The 16,317-nt window shown below is 36.7% G+C and overlaps 1 protein-coding gene across 1 annotated transcript; it reads right to left on the reverse strand.

Annotated features, from left to right (window-relative positions):
• Nucleotides 1–6,648: 6,648 nt before the first annotated feature.
• On the reverse strand, nucleotides 6,649–7,137 carry LOC111906478 (uncharacterized). Its single transcript, XM_023902236.1, has one exon. It carries the CDS (start codon nucleotides 7,135–7,137, stop codon nucleotides 6,649–6,651), a length of 489 nt encoding a protein of 162 aa, XP_023758004.1.
• Nucleotides 7,138–16,317: the final 9,180 nt, after the last annotated feature.

Genomic DNA, 16,317 nt, shown 5'->3' on the forward strand with positions numbered 1-16,317 from the left:
AAAATGATTATAAAACCCATCAAGGATGAGAAGCGCCCGAGGAATGAACAATACAATACTCCCCTTGATGTGTACCAAAAATGAATCACCAAAAATCCTGCACGGAAAAACAAAATCCTCAAAAAAATTTCCAATTTGTGAAAATTTTTGACTTTTTGGGTGAAAGTTGCAAGATTTTTCAAAAACCGGGTAAAAATTGTCATTTTCTGAATCTTGCAGGGACCTGTTGCGCCCAAAACAACAAAATATGCAAAACTCTCCCCCTTTTCCAAAGCAAGGTAGAAAGCGTCAATTTGCACAAACTGCAGTGGCCTGAAATGCATTTTCTTCAAATTCTCAGCAAAAACAGTCCTTTTTCGAAAATAGGTATGAACCGCCAAATTTTCGAAACCTTAGGGACTATTTTCGAAAGTTATGCCTTTTGTTCCCAATCATACGAAGAGTACCCCAATCAAACGAAGCTTCTGAAAATTTTCGAAGTTGGGTAAAAAGTGTCAAATATTCAAAACTTCAGTTAATAGTCGTAGTGTCAAATATTCGAAGGTTCAGGGACTGAATTCGAAACATTTGCTTTTCTTCTTCAATTCATACGAAGCATTGTGCTAATTCATACGAAGGGTTTTAAAATTTGTCAAACTGTCAAAAGGGGCTATATACGAAACTTTAAAGCTTTCTTCTTCTCCCTTCGTACGAAACTACATTAACACCTTTGTACAAAATTATTATTTCTTCCCTTCGTATAAAAGTTTTTCCCTTCGTACATCAACTCCATTCGTATGTGAGACCTTTGAATATCACTCCAGACCTTGTATTCGAATTTCAAGCAATTCAATAAACCATTTTGAAATCTTGACCAACACAACCTTCGATCATTGAAATCAATTTCTATTTCGATTTTGACTTTAACAGAGTGACTTTCGTTATCAAAGTCGACCATTGGGATCAAAATCAATCAGTCTTCAATCGGAACTAGCAATCCACAAAATCATCGACTATCCAAACCCATATTGAAATCAAAACTTGAAATCGTCGTTAGTCTTCCACCCATTCTTCATCAGTGAATATCCAATCAAACACGAATTCGACTGTAGAAGCCAAATAAACCCAGCAATCGACTCCAAACTTTCGAAATTAGATATACAATTCCAAACAATTGACCCATAGCGATGGCATCCACAAATTGACCAACAAGCGAATCTGATTTTGTCATCAAATAACACAAGCACCGTTCGTTCAAAATTCAGAGTGATACACCCAAATCGAAACTCCAAACAACGACTCTTCCCAGTCAATTCAAGCAATAAACCCACATCGACATGAATAAGTCGATTCACCACTTCCGATTTCCAGAACATCGTCTTTTTCAAGAAATTTGACCAGTCACTTTGCATTCTTCTCTTTTTATTCAACATCAACATTAGTTAACAAGCATCCAAAATTGAAAATCAATCCATCGATTCTACACACTTTGATTCAATCCCCAAGATCACAATATCAACATCGAATTCCTCACTCTGAATTCCATTTCGATTTCCTGATAACCTCCTGAATCAATAACAATATTATCATTGAAATCAAAATATGATTTCAATTTTGACTTTTCCTCGTGTTTGACTTTTCCAGATGTCGAGAAACACCGAATTTATCTTCACAAAACAAGTCTGATTCCTTCTTTGAACCAGTAAATCAAGTATTCAACTTCTTGATTTGTTCGTTCAATAATGCAATCGAACAAATAAGACTTGAACATCAATCGGAAAGAAACAATGAGAAGACGAGAGTAAAAATGCAAAAACAACTGATTATGAAGATACAAGAGCCAATGGTACAAGTACAAGATGCATATGTACAAGTGATGAACATCCATTAACGATTGAATGAGTTTTAAGGATTTGTGGGCTTATTCCATTAAACTCGGATCTATATGAATATTGATCGGGCTTGAAATCTATTAAAAAATGAACTGAAGTTGGATTGGGCTTTGAAATGAATCAAACGAAAATTTTCCAAATTGGTTGAATGAACGAATAGTACTTGAGATTAAAAAAAATTGATTATGGTTTTGATTTAACAAAAAAAATTATGTTGGATCAACAATGGGGTTGAAACAGATTAGATCCAACGAGGCAAATCAATCAAACAATCAAGAATGCAAAGTACGAATCAAAATCATGGATGTTTTGGAATCCATTTGAGAATTTGAGATACCTTTTTCACGAATCGAGTTCCATGTTAAACAATTGAATCAAATTTAGAAGATTTTGGTTCTTTAGTTGGAATGAGAAAATCTCCAATTTGAACATTGTACCACCCCTTATGCGAGATGTACAACTCGTTCTTCGTGTTCTTCAACAATCCAAGAACATCTTCAAAAGAACAACCAACATTTTTGAGTTTTGACTTCAAATTCAATGCAACACTTGGAGATTGTTGCTTTGGAACCTAAATTTGCTTCACGGATTTTGGCTTCACAACATTTGACTATTTTTGTGAGTAAAACCGCTTATTTTTCCAATTAATCTTCTTCTTCTTTTTCTTTCTCAACTTTTTGCATCTTGAAGACTTGATCTCATGAACAAACCCACTTTCCACAACATCAACTTTGTGAGTTTGAATCAAATCTTTTGGAGTTTGATATTTGTGAATTTCTTGGATCACCGACTTTCGATACGGAATCATTCCTTCAAACGAATCACAAGAACACAACATATCATCGGTTTGAACTCCAATTGAGCAAAATACTTTTTCATCATGAGAATCAACTTGAACTCCTTTTTCTTGAACATCAAGAACATCACATTGAACTCCATTGTCAAGAACTTCAACAAACTTAAGAGCACGAAGATCATTTGGGTCTTCAATAAGAGAAACATATTTCTTATTGAACAAATATTTTTCTTCTCCATTCTTATCATTACTATGATTTGATATGGACCATGTAATATCTGCCAACCATTTGATCTCACAAAGTGGTTGAAATATCAACCTTCCATGATTATCCTTCAAACCTCCATAAGAAACCATAGTTTTCCAATATATCAACTTGTTTAGCACCAATCCATAATATTGATCTTTATTGACTTTGTATTTGATATCTTCAATGATCACAATCCAAGAATTATAAGGCAAATTCACCATGATCACAAAAACTTGAATATTTCTAGAGAGAGAAAGTATTTTCGAATGAGTTTTCTAGAGAGAGAAAGTGATACAAACAAGTATTCTAGAGAGAGAAAGTCGAATTATGGATTAAATCAAGGAATAATTCGATTTCTAGAACACAAAACAATCTCTAAACATGAAGATCAATAAGAACATGAAGAATCACCAAATCAAGATAGCCATCAAGGATCAATTCTTGATCCAATCAAGAACACCTGCTTTGATACCAATTGTAGTGGTGTAGATTATGCTGGCATTTGCAGAATTTGAAAGATCTAGTGAATCATCATATAAAATCAAGAACACAAGGAGTAAATAAATCTTTGTAAGCTCATATTAGATCTAGAAAGAATATACAAATGGGTTTATACAAAGTTTCTCTCTCTAGTCTAACACTTAAAAATGGTTCCTTACATAAAATGAGTGTCACTCACTTCCTTATAAAGGAAAGGCAACCCATTACACATATAAGTGGGTAAAGCCTCATCAAAGCGTGACTTTGCACCCTAACATGTTGGCAGTGGCACAAGCATTTTCGTTGACTTATGTGGCATGCAAAAGCTTGAGTAACTTATCATAGTCTTCTTTAGTTATGTTTGGCATATGTTTCTCACCAGAAATTGTTGCAGTAGCACGTGGTGATACCTTAGCTTTGTAATTTTGTGGTTTAGTTCCCTTCGGTGTCCACCACTCCGGGTAACCAACAAGTTCAAAACAACCCTCCATCATGTGTCCGGACTTTTGACAATGTGTACACCAGCGGTCATCATTTTTTCTTTTTTTGTTCGACGACTGATAGTTTCCCTTGCCAAATGCTTTATTTTTCGGTTTTCCTGAAACATGAAAAGCTGCTATGTCGTTGTCGAAAGAATGAGCCATTGCAACCTGTCGTTGTTGCTCATCTTGACTTACCAGGTGGTATGCGATACCTAGGCTAGGTAGAGGATCAGTACTCAATATTTGTGTTTTGACCACATTATATTCCTCCTTTAAACCCATCAAGAAGTTATATAGTCTCTCTTTCTCTCGTATCTTCAAAAACTCCTTTGCAACATCACAGGAACATCCCTTGCATGTGCAAGTCGGTGTGGGGCTTATAGATTGAACTACATCCCATATACTTCTTAATTTCGTGTAGTAGGCAGAAACAGTAAGATCATCTTGACGTATTGTTGTGACCTTTCTTCTAAGTTTATAAGCTCGTGGTGCGTTTTTTTCCAAATCTTTTTGCAAGATCCATCCATATGTCATAGGCTGTTATGGCATATTTGACACTACCTTTGATCTCTTTTTCCATTGCACTGATTAACCATCCTCTCACCCATAGCGTTACAGCTATTCCAGTTCATCAGGTCTGTTGAGTCTTCTTTAGGCATGGGTAGGCTTCCATCGACAAAGCCAATTTTGTTCTTGGCAAGCAGCGCATTAGTCATCTCACATTGCCAAACGCTATAGTTTCCGTCCCGAAGCAAACTCTCCCCAACGAAATTCTGTCCAGGGTGATCAGCCGTGGTGAGGAAGTATGGTGATCAAATATCCATCACCGTCTTCTCACTTGAGGAACTGGCTTTTTCTCCACCTGCAGTCATCGAATCTGATCAGATCTTCCAAAACTACTATGATACCATTGACAAATTTGACAGAAAAATTGTAATCTGTGTTTCTTATTCATATCTCACGAAAGAAAACAACCCAAAAGTATTTATACTCAACAAAAGAAAACCTAGATAAGCTAGGAAAAGATAAATATGCCAGCTAATGAAACAAGATAACTAATGGATCAAAGATAATGACTAATAGAGAAAGGATAATGATGCCAACAAACTCTAATTATGATTCTTATTATCTAAAGTGTAATAATCAATTTAAAAAAAAAAGAAGGTTAATACCCCTTAGTTACAAGTCAGCTCAATTATGTTGCATCTTCTTAGATTCTTTTTCTTTAAAATAAGAGAGGTGACTTTCTATGTACTAAAAAAAGTATAGACTTTTAAAATGCGATCAGCCACATGTTGGTGCTTTCCCTTGCATCGAAAAAATAATATTTTGTTCTATGCACCGTAGCGGTCTAATTTATTTTGTAAATTGAATTTTGACGATTGTATTGATAAAAGTTAGACATTGTTGTATTTTTTTTTGAACAGCGGAATTTTATTAAACTAGCAAGAAGCTAGAAAAGAACCATTACAAAATAATTTTTGTAGAAATACGATTATGGAGCCAAAAACTCCATCTAATCTTGGCTTTAGAAAACCTATTAGAAATCCAAAAAAAATGACTTATAAACATCATCAAAAAGAAGGGATATCCTAGGGGTATCCGCTCCAAAAATCAAAGAATTTCTAAAGTTCCAGACACACCAAAAGCAAGTGCAAACCACTACATCAAAGGCCTTTCGTTGCCCATGTCTCATGGAGATAACATCTTACCACACAATAAGAGACTCAACGGAAATCTGATTGGGAATTTGAAAACCTCACCAAGCAGCAATACGTGACCATAAAATAGTCCACTCAGCACTTCCTGCAAAGATATGGTCAATAGTCTCCATATTATAAGAACAGATAGGGTAAGTAATAGAATCCACCATAATACCCCTAAGGGATAAACATTCCCTAGTAGGGATGCTGCGAAGCCTGATCCTCTATATAAGAGTGTTTATCTTAATTAGAATCCAATTGTTCCACCGGCTGATGGGACCTCCCGAAGTAAGCATAATGTCATCCAAATAATTCCAAGCCAAAGAAACAGAGAAGATATATGATGAATCAATAGTCTAGCCTAATCTATTAGGGACGGACTGGAGCTGGAAATCCTGCAAAAGAGAAATCAAATTATCCCATTGCTCATGCTCTACTCATCCTCTAGGAATACGCCTAAGAGTATTATGCTCCCAACCCCTAGACAACCGATCACTAACGGAAGCATGTATAAAATTATCCAGAGAAAAAACTCTAGGAAAAGTGTAACAAAATGACTCATCACCCAACCAGACGTCTTGCCAGAAAGACGTAGAATTCCTGTCCCCAACCTGATAAGGCAAAAAGATTGGATATCTATTCATCTCTCTCAGATGAATAAACATATGAAGGACCCCATGCCAAGGGCTGACCCTGATCTCATAGGGGTCAAAGATCTACAACCACCATCAAAACCAAACGTAGATTCTATGACACAAACCCACAGAAGGCGAGGGTTGTGAAAAAAATCTATACCACCAACGAAAGACCATGGCTCTATTGAAAGAAAACAAACTCCCAATCCCCAAACCACATTTATCCCTGAAAGCTAAAACTTTATCCCAACTAACCCAGTGTATCCTTCTCTCATCTAAGTCTGCGCCCCAAAAAATCTAGCCCTCAAAACCTCCAAAGAGGCCAAAACCAAAACAGGATAAAGAAAAATAGACATCATATAACTCCCAAGCGAACCCAAAACAGACTTCACCAAAGTGAAACGACCTCCAACAGAAAGACACTTGGCTTTCTAACCCAAAAATCTACTCAGGAAACGATCAAGGATAGGGTGCCAAGCAGAAATATGATTCACAGACTGCCCTACTGGAACACCAAGGTGAGAAAAAGGCAAATCAGAGGCAGCACACCCGATTCTTTCTGCAACACTACCAATATCGGTAAAAGAAACACCCACACCAATCAATTTACTTTCAAGCAAATTAATTTTGAGATCAAACGCCATATAAAAACACCAAATAATACGAATAAGACGGTTGATATTCTCAGGATCCCAAGAAGTAATCAACATGACGTCATCCACATAAAGAAGATGCGAAATCTCGACCCCTGAAATAGAAATCCCCCTGAAGGCGTTATCCGAACGGGCCCTAACCAAAGCAACATGAAGCCCTTCCATAGTCAAAATGAATAAAAAAGCGGATAAAGGGTCACCCTGTCTCAAACCACGATGAATTTGAAATTCATCAGTCGGGGGACCATTGACCAAAACAGAGGCCATAGCAGTACATAATAACTCCTAAACCCATCCACACCATCTTTCTCTGAATCCCATAATTGTCATAATCTCCAAAAGATAATCCCACGATAAGGAATCGTAAGCTTTTTTGAAATCCACCTTAAACAACATCAACGGATTTCGAGAGGTCTTGCTCCAGGAAACCACTTCATTTAGAAAAAAAGGACCATCCAATATTTGTCTACCTTGGACAAAAGCAGACTGTTCCATATTGGCAACACTATTAATAACCTCCGCCAGTCTATTAGCTAACAATTTACCAATAATTTTATATATGCATCCAATTAGACTAATAAGCCTAAAATCTTTTACAGTCTTCGGGTCTCTGATTTTTGGATTAATAGTGAAAAGGAAGCATTACACCCCTTTGGGATAGAAGAATGATGGAAGAAATGTAAAACAAATGCCTCAACATCATTCGCTATAATCTCCTCCTGAGAAAAAGGTGAATTTAAAAAATCCACATGCAATGAAGATAAAGTACTAAACTAACTAGCATCAGTCTTAGGCCTCTAATGCTTTTGATCCGAGAATAAAGCCTGATAGTACTCATAGAAACCCTTTTAAACCCTAATTGGGTTATCAACCCACACACCATCAATCAAAAGACCATGGATAGCAGTTTGGCGTGTCTTCTGATTAAGAACCCCATGATAATAACCCGAGTTCTCATCACCTTCTATACCCCACTAAATCTTTGCTTTATGAGCAAGATCTAACTGAACTAAGTGATCCAAATATGATATCTCCTTTAATAAGGAAACCCTCTGTTCCCTCAAGGTAGAAGAACCGTCCGCAACTCTGACATCCTCAATTTTTACAGCCAGAAAAGACCGATTTCGTTTATGCTTTTAAAATAAAATTAGAGTAATCTTTCAAAAGGTGTTGCGGAATTTGTCCCCAAAACAAAATATGATAAAAACTTATCATAGCATTTCTTAAAGAAATGTATTTATCATTTCATTACAAAACTCGGGATGTCCACATCGATATAGACCAAAAGCCTAAATAGTACAATATAGGCCTTACAACAATTATTTACATCTACTTGCCTATAATCCAAAATCCCTCGTCATTATCCAACTATGCTCTTGTTCCACTACTTGTAATATAAAAAGTTGAGTGGCTCAGGCTCCTAAGCCTGGTGAGCATACATGGTTTTCAACCCACAAATAATAAATTTATTAATTTCATCAACCAACAATAAATTTATTAATTTCATCAACCAACAATAACCCCGATTACATGTTCCCGTTATCCTCACTTTATGTCTCTAAACACCTATACAAGGGACCTAGCCTAAGGATCGTCATCGGGATGGACTTTACTGCTAAGGGGATTCCTCAGCCATATATGTCCGTAAGGCAACCATGAGGGGGATGGATGTAACACCTGTGTTTATGGGCTTGTCATTAATAGCGATGTAATAGTCTAGGTTAACCTTTGTAACCCATTTTGAAATAATAAGAATGTCTTATTTGAATATTATGTGTTTTATGCATAATTGCTAAATTGTGTGTCTTAATTGAATTAAGAATAAAAATAAGTGTCAAAATAAAATAGTAGATAAAGATGATATCTTTGGATAATTTTGTAGTAGTTGAAACGAGGTTTCTGAATATATATAGAATGCCGAAATCCGAGTTATAACGAAGAAGTTATGACCTGTCGAAGTATCGCGACAGAACCGACAACGCTGAATGACGTAAAAAGTAAAATTTATGTTAGAGCGATATTTAGCGTTAGTGATATAAAAAAAAGTCGTAGAGTTTGTTAAACCGAGAGCGTGCATAAAAAGAATGCCTAAATCTGACTTCGTATGAGGAAGTTATGATTTTTCTAAGTTTCGACTTAGCAGTATGTAGCCCGAATACTCGATTTGAGACCGAGCGGTTTTTAGCCGAATCAATCTAAACGAGAATTGAAGATCTCGTTATTAGTAGTGAAATGATAAAAAGATAGGCAAAAACGGACGTCAGATGAAGAAGTTATGAATTTATAACGGAGTTTTCCTGTCCCGGCCTACTAAAAATAAATAATAAAAATAAAGCAAAATTAGCTGACGAAGTCTCAACGAAAGTTGTAGAGCGTAGTCTCATTTACACGAGGATATAAAGAATGTCTAAAACGGAGTTCGTATGAAGAAGATATGAATTTTTGAAGTTTATTAAATAATTAAAATATTAAATTAGTTATAAAATCCAATATTATCCAAAGGGGGGGGGGGGGGGAGTCAGCATTCTTATCCGGGTTACGTCCAGCGTAACTAGGATTTACGCCCAGCATAAATCGAGGATCCAGACCCTATGAAAGGGAGTTGAGGCTTCCGAGTTTCTTTGCTCAATTCCTCTTCTCTCTCTCTCTCTCTCTCCCGTTTTGCCTCGATTTTCGTGCAAGAAATATCCCGAAGCCCCGATATCATCCCGAGCCCCGAAACAAGTCCCGAAGCCCCGAAGATCCCGAGAAGTGCAATTCCCGAGCTGAAGCTCTGCCCGGGAGGAGCCCGGTTTTCGTGAAAATCTTCCAGATCTACCGAAGAATACTACTTCTACAAGTCGTAGTGCTGTCCGATCATCTTTTGATCAAGTGAGTGTGTAGTTACTTTCTTCTAACGCATAATTATGAAGTATTAGATACGAAATACGTGTTATGTGTATATTTTGTTGGTATATGTGTGAATGTATATTCACTTTCTTCAATCTCATAGATATGATTTATTCTCTATGAAATACGTGTTATGTGTATGTGTCTCATATGTTGTTTGGAATATATATTGAATAAGAATGCTATACAGGTTTTAAACTATGTATAAAAATATATATTTTTATCTACTAATATGTTAGGTAGAACATGGGTAGATATTTGATGTGTGATAAACAGATGAGAGGCCTCGATGTTGTTTTTGATTGAGTCATCTAGCGGAGTTTAGATGACGACCACGAACTTTTCTAGATAGTTCTGTGGAACGCTAGCAGGCTCGCCACCTGTAGGTGTTAATGAACTTGGGTGTTCATTCGCTGTACTCCATCCCCCCTCATGGTTGCCTTATTTGACATATATTGCTGGGAAACCCCCGAAGCATGTGTTGTCGCCTCGATGAAATATTCTTAGACTAGGTCCCTTGTTTTAGTTATTTTAGGGACGTAAAGTGAGAATAACGGGAATGGGTAATTGGGTTATTGTTGGTTGATGAAAATTAATTTAATTATTTATTGTGGGTTGAAAACCCTATATATGCTCACCAGGCACCCAAGCCTGACCCACTCAGTTTATTTGTATTACAGGAAGTGGCGCAAGGGCATAAGATGGATGAATCATCAAGTTGTTTTGTTTACAAGTCTGTATATGTATATATTTGTTGAATGACTTGTAATGTTATCGTTTATGTTTTATGGTCTGTATCGGAACATGACATCCTGGGTTTTGATTATATAATGAAAATACATTTCTTTATGAAATGCTTTGGTAAATATTATTTTATCACGTTTTGTTTTTGGGAACAAATTCCGCAACTCTTTTAAATCAAAAAGATTTACTCTGAAATTATTCTAAAAGCATAAATAAAACCGGTCTTTTCTGGCCGTGATTTTGGGGATGTCACAATGGAGTACACCGGTGAGTACGTCGTTCACAAACAACTACAGGTTGTGAGCCTGCCAGCTTTCCACTGGATTATCTAGAAAGGTTTGTGGTCGTCATCTATACTCCGCTAGATGACTAGAACAACAACAACATCGAGGCCTCTTATCACTTTATTTCATCACACATCAACTATCTACCCATGTTATACCCAACATATTTGTAGATAAAAATACATATATAGTTTAAATCATTCTAAACCTGTATAAAGCATTCATTCAACATCCATCTCAAATAAACAAACAATATATATACACATAACACATATTTTATATAAAACACTTCATATCTATGTGTAAGATGAAAGTGACTATACACTGACATGATAAGACGACGATTGGACAACACTTCATCACTTAAAACTATCTTTTTCGATGAAACAGGGATGTTTTCTCAAAAACCGGTGTTGGGCCAAAATTATGGTTTATACTTTACTTTTCTAGGAAAATGTATTTTTCAGTCTTATAATATGTGTTTACGGTTGTGTTTGCGGCCAGGTGGGTGTTTACGGCCATAAAACCATTTACGACCCATGTTCCCCAAGTATATATATAGGCGTTAGGGGTGAGGAGTGGTTGATGAACAGAAGAGAGTGTACGGCCAAGAGAGAAAGAAAGGAGCATAAGTGTGTGTAAGTGTGTGAATCTTGTGTAAGGAACTTCATTCTAATCAAATCATACAAGATTCATATTCTTCTTCTTCTTCTCTTCTATTTTGATCTGGCATTATCCGTTTGATCGAGATTCCACACCATCAAACGGATCTGATTAGTACACAAGTAGATTTGGGACTTACAAGTGGTATCAAGATTCCACACCATCAAACGGATCTGATTAGTACACAAGTAGATTTGGGACTTACAAGTGGTATCAAAGCTTGGATTGTATCAATCAATTTTTACAAATCTGGAGCGTATTTGATCTTATTTTTGAAGGGTTTCAGCGTTTTTCATAAAAACAAGTTCTGGATCGAGTTTTGGAGCAAAACGTTGTTTTTCTTCGCATCTGTTGAAGGGTTCTCGGCCTTTGAAGAGTTCTCGGCCTTTGAAGGGTTCCCGGATCTGATTAGTACACAAGTAGATTTGGGACTTACAAGTGGTATCAAAGCTTGGATTGTATCAATCAATTTTTACAAATCTGGAGCGTATTTGATCTTATTTTTGAAGGGTTTCAGCGTTTTTCATAAAAACAAGTTCTGGATCGAGTTTTGGAGCAAAACGTTGTTTTTCTTCGCATCTGTTGAAGGGTTCTCGGCCTTTGAAGAGTTCTCGGCCTTTGAAGGGTTCCCGGCCTCGGAGTTTACGTTCCTAGGTGTATGGCTCAGCAGCCTCGCATGTGTTCGGTCACGTGTGCCGCCCGCGGTTCACGATCAGCCACGCTTCGGAGTTCACGACTCAGCCTTGTCCTCGCATCGCAATCTTGGCCTCGCACCTCGTCCTCGCATCCTTGCACGCACATTTGGAAAAATTGAAAATGATTTTGGGGGTGCTAGGAATCGAACCTGGGCCATCCGATTCATCTTCCCCCGGCCTTACCAACTCATCTAGCTTTGCTAGATGTTCCTTTCATTCCCCTTTTTAATTCATAAAGCTTCGTTGTTTCGCCTTTAGTTTCGCAAATTTGTCATTTTCAGTCCAAAAATCAATTTCTTTTATTTTTAAATTACATTTTCTTCCAAAAAAATTTAGTTTTTAATTTTTGACTTTTATTTTTGACTTTTGACCTAAAATTTTGACTTTGACTTTCTCGTTTAACCTTCAACTTTTCAAATTTAGCTTTTCGGTTTGACTTTTCAAGTCTGGCTTTTAAATTTGACTTTTAAGGTTGACTTTTGATTTTTTTTGGTCAAAGGGCATTTCAAAAAAAAGAGTTCTTCAAAAATCAATGTCAATGAACTTTCCTTGGAGAATTTACGTGAACATTACGAATTACTACATAGAGGGAACGAGGAACTAAAATACGAATGGTACTAACTTAGGAAATGCCAAAAACCATTGAAAGATCAATTAGAGGCCAAGACAAATGTTTATAAGAAATTACAGTCAGAGTACAATGACAAATGTGTCCATTATAGATATCTTAAGAAAGATTTTGACGTTGTGACTGCCGAACTTGTGCATTAAAAGCAAAATATAATGATGTTGAATTCAATTTTAAGAAATTTGATGTATCAAGTGAGATAGTTGTGTCCATGATTGACAATTGTTTAAAATTTCAAGATAACCAACAACAGGGTCTATGTTATGAGAGTGTCCCTCCCCCCTTCAATAACAACTACTCTTATACCCCTCTGACTAAGGAAGAAATTCGAAATGAAGCACATCTTCAGTATGGCTAACCCGCTGCTCCAGCTTCAGTTAAGAGTGAACAATCAGGGCCAACAGAGGGTGTTGAGGTGAACACTTCTAATGTTTTTGTTACATATGCAGGTAAAGTAGCAGAAGATGAGAACAAGGAGAACACTATTGAACAAACCAATGACTCCTTGAACTCAGAATTTGTTGCTTCTAACTCAGTTACTTCTGATCAACCTGCTGTTGGTAAATACATGCCACCAATTCAAGCTAAATAGAGTGCCTGTTGCAAGTGTGATTATGGGAACAATAAGAGACAAGGCAAGGATACGCCACCAGGGGCAGGAAGAAACAACGTCCCGGTGAAGAAAAAGACATGTTTTCACTGTGGAACACCTAGACACATTACCAGAAATTGTCCTAATCGCACATACGCTCCCTACTACGCACAAGGCTGGTAAAACGTGCCAATAAGGAGATTTTACAAAAGAAAGCCTTCGAGGCCACATTCAAACAATGGCGAATGAAATACCATGAAGGGTAATAGTTCAACTCCTAAGGCCAAGAAATCAACTCCCAACAACAAGAAGGGTATGCCGGCCAAGAAGTCCAATCCAAGAGATGCTCCAACGAAATCAAGATAATTCAGATCAAAGTCATCTAAACGATCAGATTCCAGTTCAAAAGAAAATACTGAGGCACCCATCGGATCGAACAAGAAGTGGGTTAAGCCCAACTACGGATGGGTACTAAAGGTTCAATCTCCTAATGCTTCTAATATTTCTTCATCTTCTATTTGTGATAAACAGGACATATCATGGGAGAGAGTACCGTGCAAGGATGAAAAAGGTCAGCCCAGTTTCAAAATGGAATGGGTTCCAAAGACCAACTGATTCTGCTCTGTATCGGAGCAGCTATGGAGGCATATCATCAGACTTCGGTTTGTTGGTAATGGATATTCTAGTCATAAGATAAGGGTCATCTCTCAATTGTACAACATTCAGAACTATGTTTGAGATTATGTGTCGTTTTGCGGGAAAGGAGGAAACGAAGATATCACAAATGGGGTTAGTGCTTAATGACATGAAGAATTTTTGGATCTGTTATGAGATTATGCGTGCTGTTCTCAGACCTTCTGGATGAAAATTCAATCGGTTACTTACGGTTTGATTTTTCTTCTCGATACTCCTGAGTTTATCTTACACTGATTCGTTTTGAAGAAAATCTTTTATTTTCTTATATGTCTTTCTTTAGTAGGTTGTTTTGGGAAGTGATATCAAGATAAAGTGATAACGGACAGTCTAAACATGTATAAGGGACTGAATCTGAATTGTATAGACTCTGCGTTCAATGGGTTGGTAGGCACGAATGATTTGACAGTGTGGATTTAGATAGGATTGTTTGGACTGGCCATACGACGTTGGGGTAGATTGAGCAGTGAGATAAACATGAGAACCCATGGGATACATTAAATTAATATGCATTAAGAACTGTGGTTCGACTTTTCCTTGATGTATGGACTTATGACCTTAATTCTGGTTCTAATAGGGCGACTGGGGTTTTTTTTTTTTGATAAAGTAGGTTTGTAGAAATTATTTTCTTGCTTTCTATCTGTCAGTCATATGTTGCTTCCTCTACATGATTGGAAGAGATGCGGCCTGGAATGCAACATATGCAACTCTATTTCTACGCACCTCCTAATCTATGAAAGACTTTCTATCTGTTAGCCATATGCTGTCTCCTCTGCATGATCGGAAGATCCGACCTGGGACACATCATATGCAACATTCAACCTCTCAATCCCTCTATCTCTGTTAGTCATATGTTGTCCCCTCCACATGATTGGAAGAGATCCGACCTGGGACACAACATACACATCTATCTCTAAATCTGTCTTCCTCCTTAATAATTGTTTACTCACCTAAAGTAAGGAGTCCTTAGGAAGTTCTTGATAACCAGGGTATATCGGGAAGTGGGGAACATGTTCTAGTGCAATTAAAATTGAACCATTTAGAGGTTATTTGTAGATCTCGCATCTTAATTTAAGTAGACAACAATACCCGTGGTCGTCGTCAGCAAAATAGTTTATTTAGAAAAGTTTGTCGATATCCTTCGTGTTTAAGTGGACCACAATACCGACAATTGACTAGATCTATTCATGAAGGTGAAGGTATTGATATACAAAGTTAAGACTGTTTCAAAACTTTGATCCCAAATATTTTTGTTTTTGTTAAATTTGTTCATAGTTTTCCTCTATGCACATATTTAGAGGGAGTATTAAAAATTCAGAAAATCAAACAAAAAATCAGAAAATTAAAAACAAAAATCAAACAAAAATCAAAAAATTAAAAATCCAAAAAATATTGTTATTTATGTTTTATTTCTTGTTTAGAAAAATCAAAAATCCAAAAATATTTTTGTTTTTGTTTTAATTTGTGTGATAAGTTTTCTTTTAGTTTTGTTTTGTCTTGAAAAGTGAATCCATGTGTCTATGAGACTCATAGAGACTGTATCGAAGATTTTTTGAGCCAAGGCTTCATCCGTGATCATCGAAGAATTCTCATTCGAAGGAGCAAGAAATGAAGATTATTCTTTCGACATTCAATCTTTCATCACCTGAAGCAAGGTGAAGCTAAAATTGAAGATTATGTGACGGATTGCATTGAAGCCTCCTCAATCAGTGTGCTGCTATCTATAAACCTGCTGAAGTGATCCAGAAGATTAGTTCTCTCTATTATTCTCTATGATGATTCTCATGCTGAAATCGCCATCTTTCAAGAATCTTTTCAAGAAGCCTCCTCACCTAATGTGCGTTCTAAGCCAAAATTTGAAGAAAAGCCCAACTGCTCAAGATGAAGTTATTCATTGAAGATTCATCAAGTTCATCTTGAAGTTGTGAAGGATTTGAAGATAAATGCTGAATCCAAGCTTTCAATGAAGATTAACAAGAAAAGTCAACTACCTTTTTAGGGGGAGTTTGTTGGGTCAATTAGAAAAGAAAGATATAAACCAAGGGGGAGATTGTTGGGTCAAAATTATGGTTTATACTTTACTTTTCTAGGAAAATGTATTTTTCTATCTTATAATATGTGTTTACGACGTGAGGAGTCATTCTGTCATAATTCGGAATCTAGAAGCTGCGAGAGGATAGGATCCAAAGTTCACGACGTGAGTTTTATGACACTCACGACGTGAGGAGTCATTTTGCCACCTTCGGAAGCTACAAGACG

Source organism: Lactuca sativa, chromosome 2, assembly GCF_002870075.4.
Source record: "Lactuca sativa cultivar Salinas chromosome 2, Lsat_Salinas_v11, whole genome shotgun sequence".
Taxonomy (NCBI): domain Eukaryota; kingdom Viridiplantae; phylum Streptophyta; class Magnoliopsida; order Asterales; family Asteraceae; genus Lactuca; species Lactuca sativa.

Excerpts from the sequence above, each read along its gene's own strand:
- LOC111906478 (XM_023902236.1), bottom strand. The coding sequence starts at position 7,137 with ATGGCCTCTGTTTTGGTCAATGGTCCCCCGACTGATGAATTTCAAATT.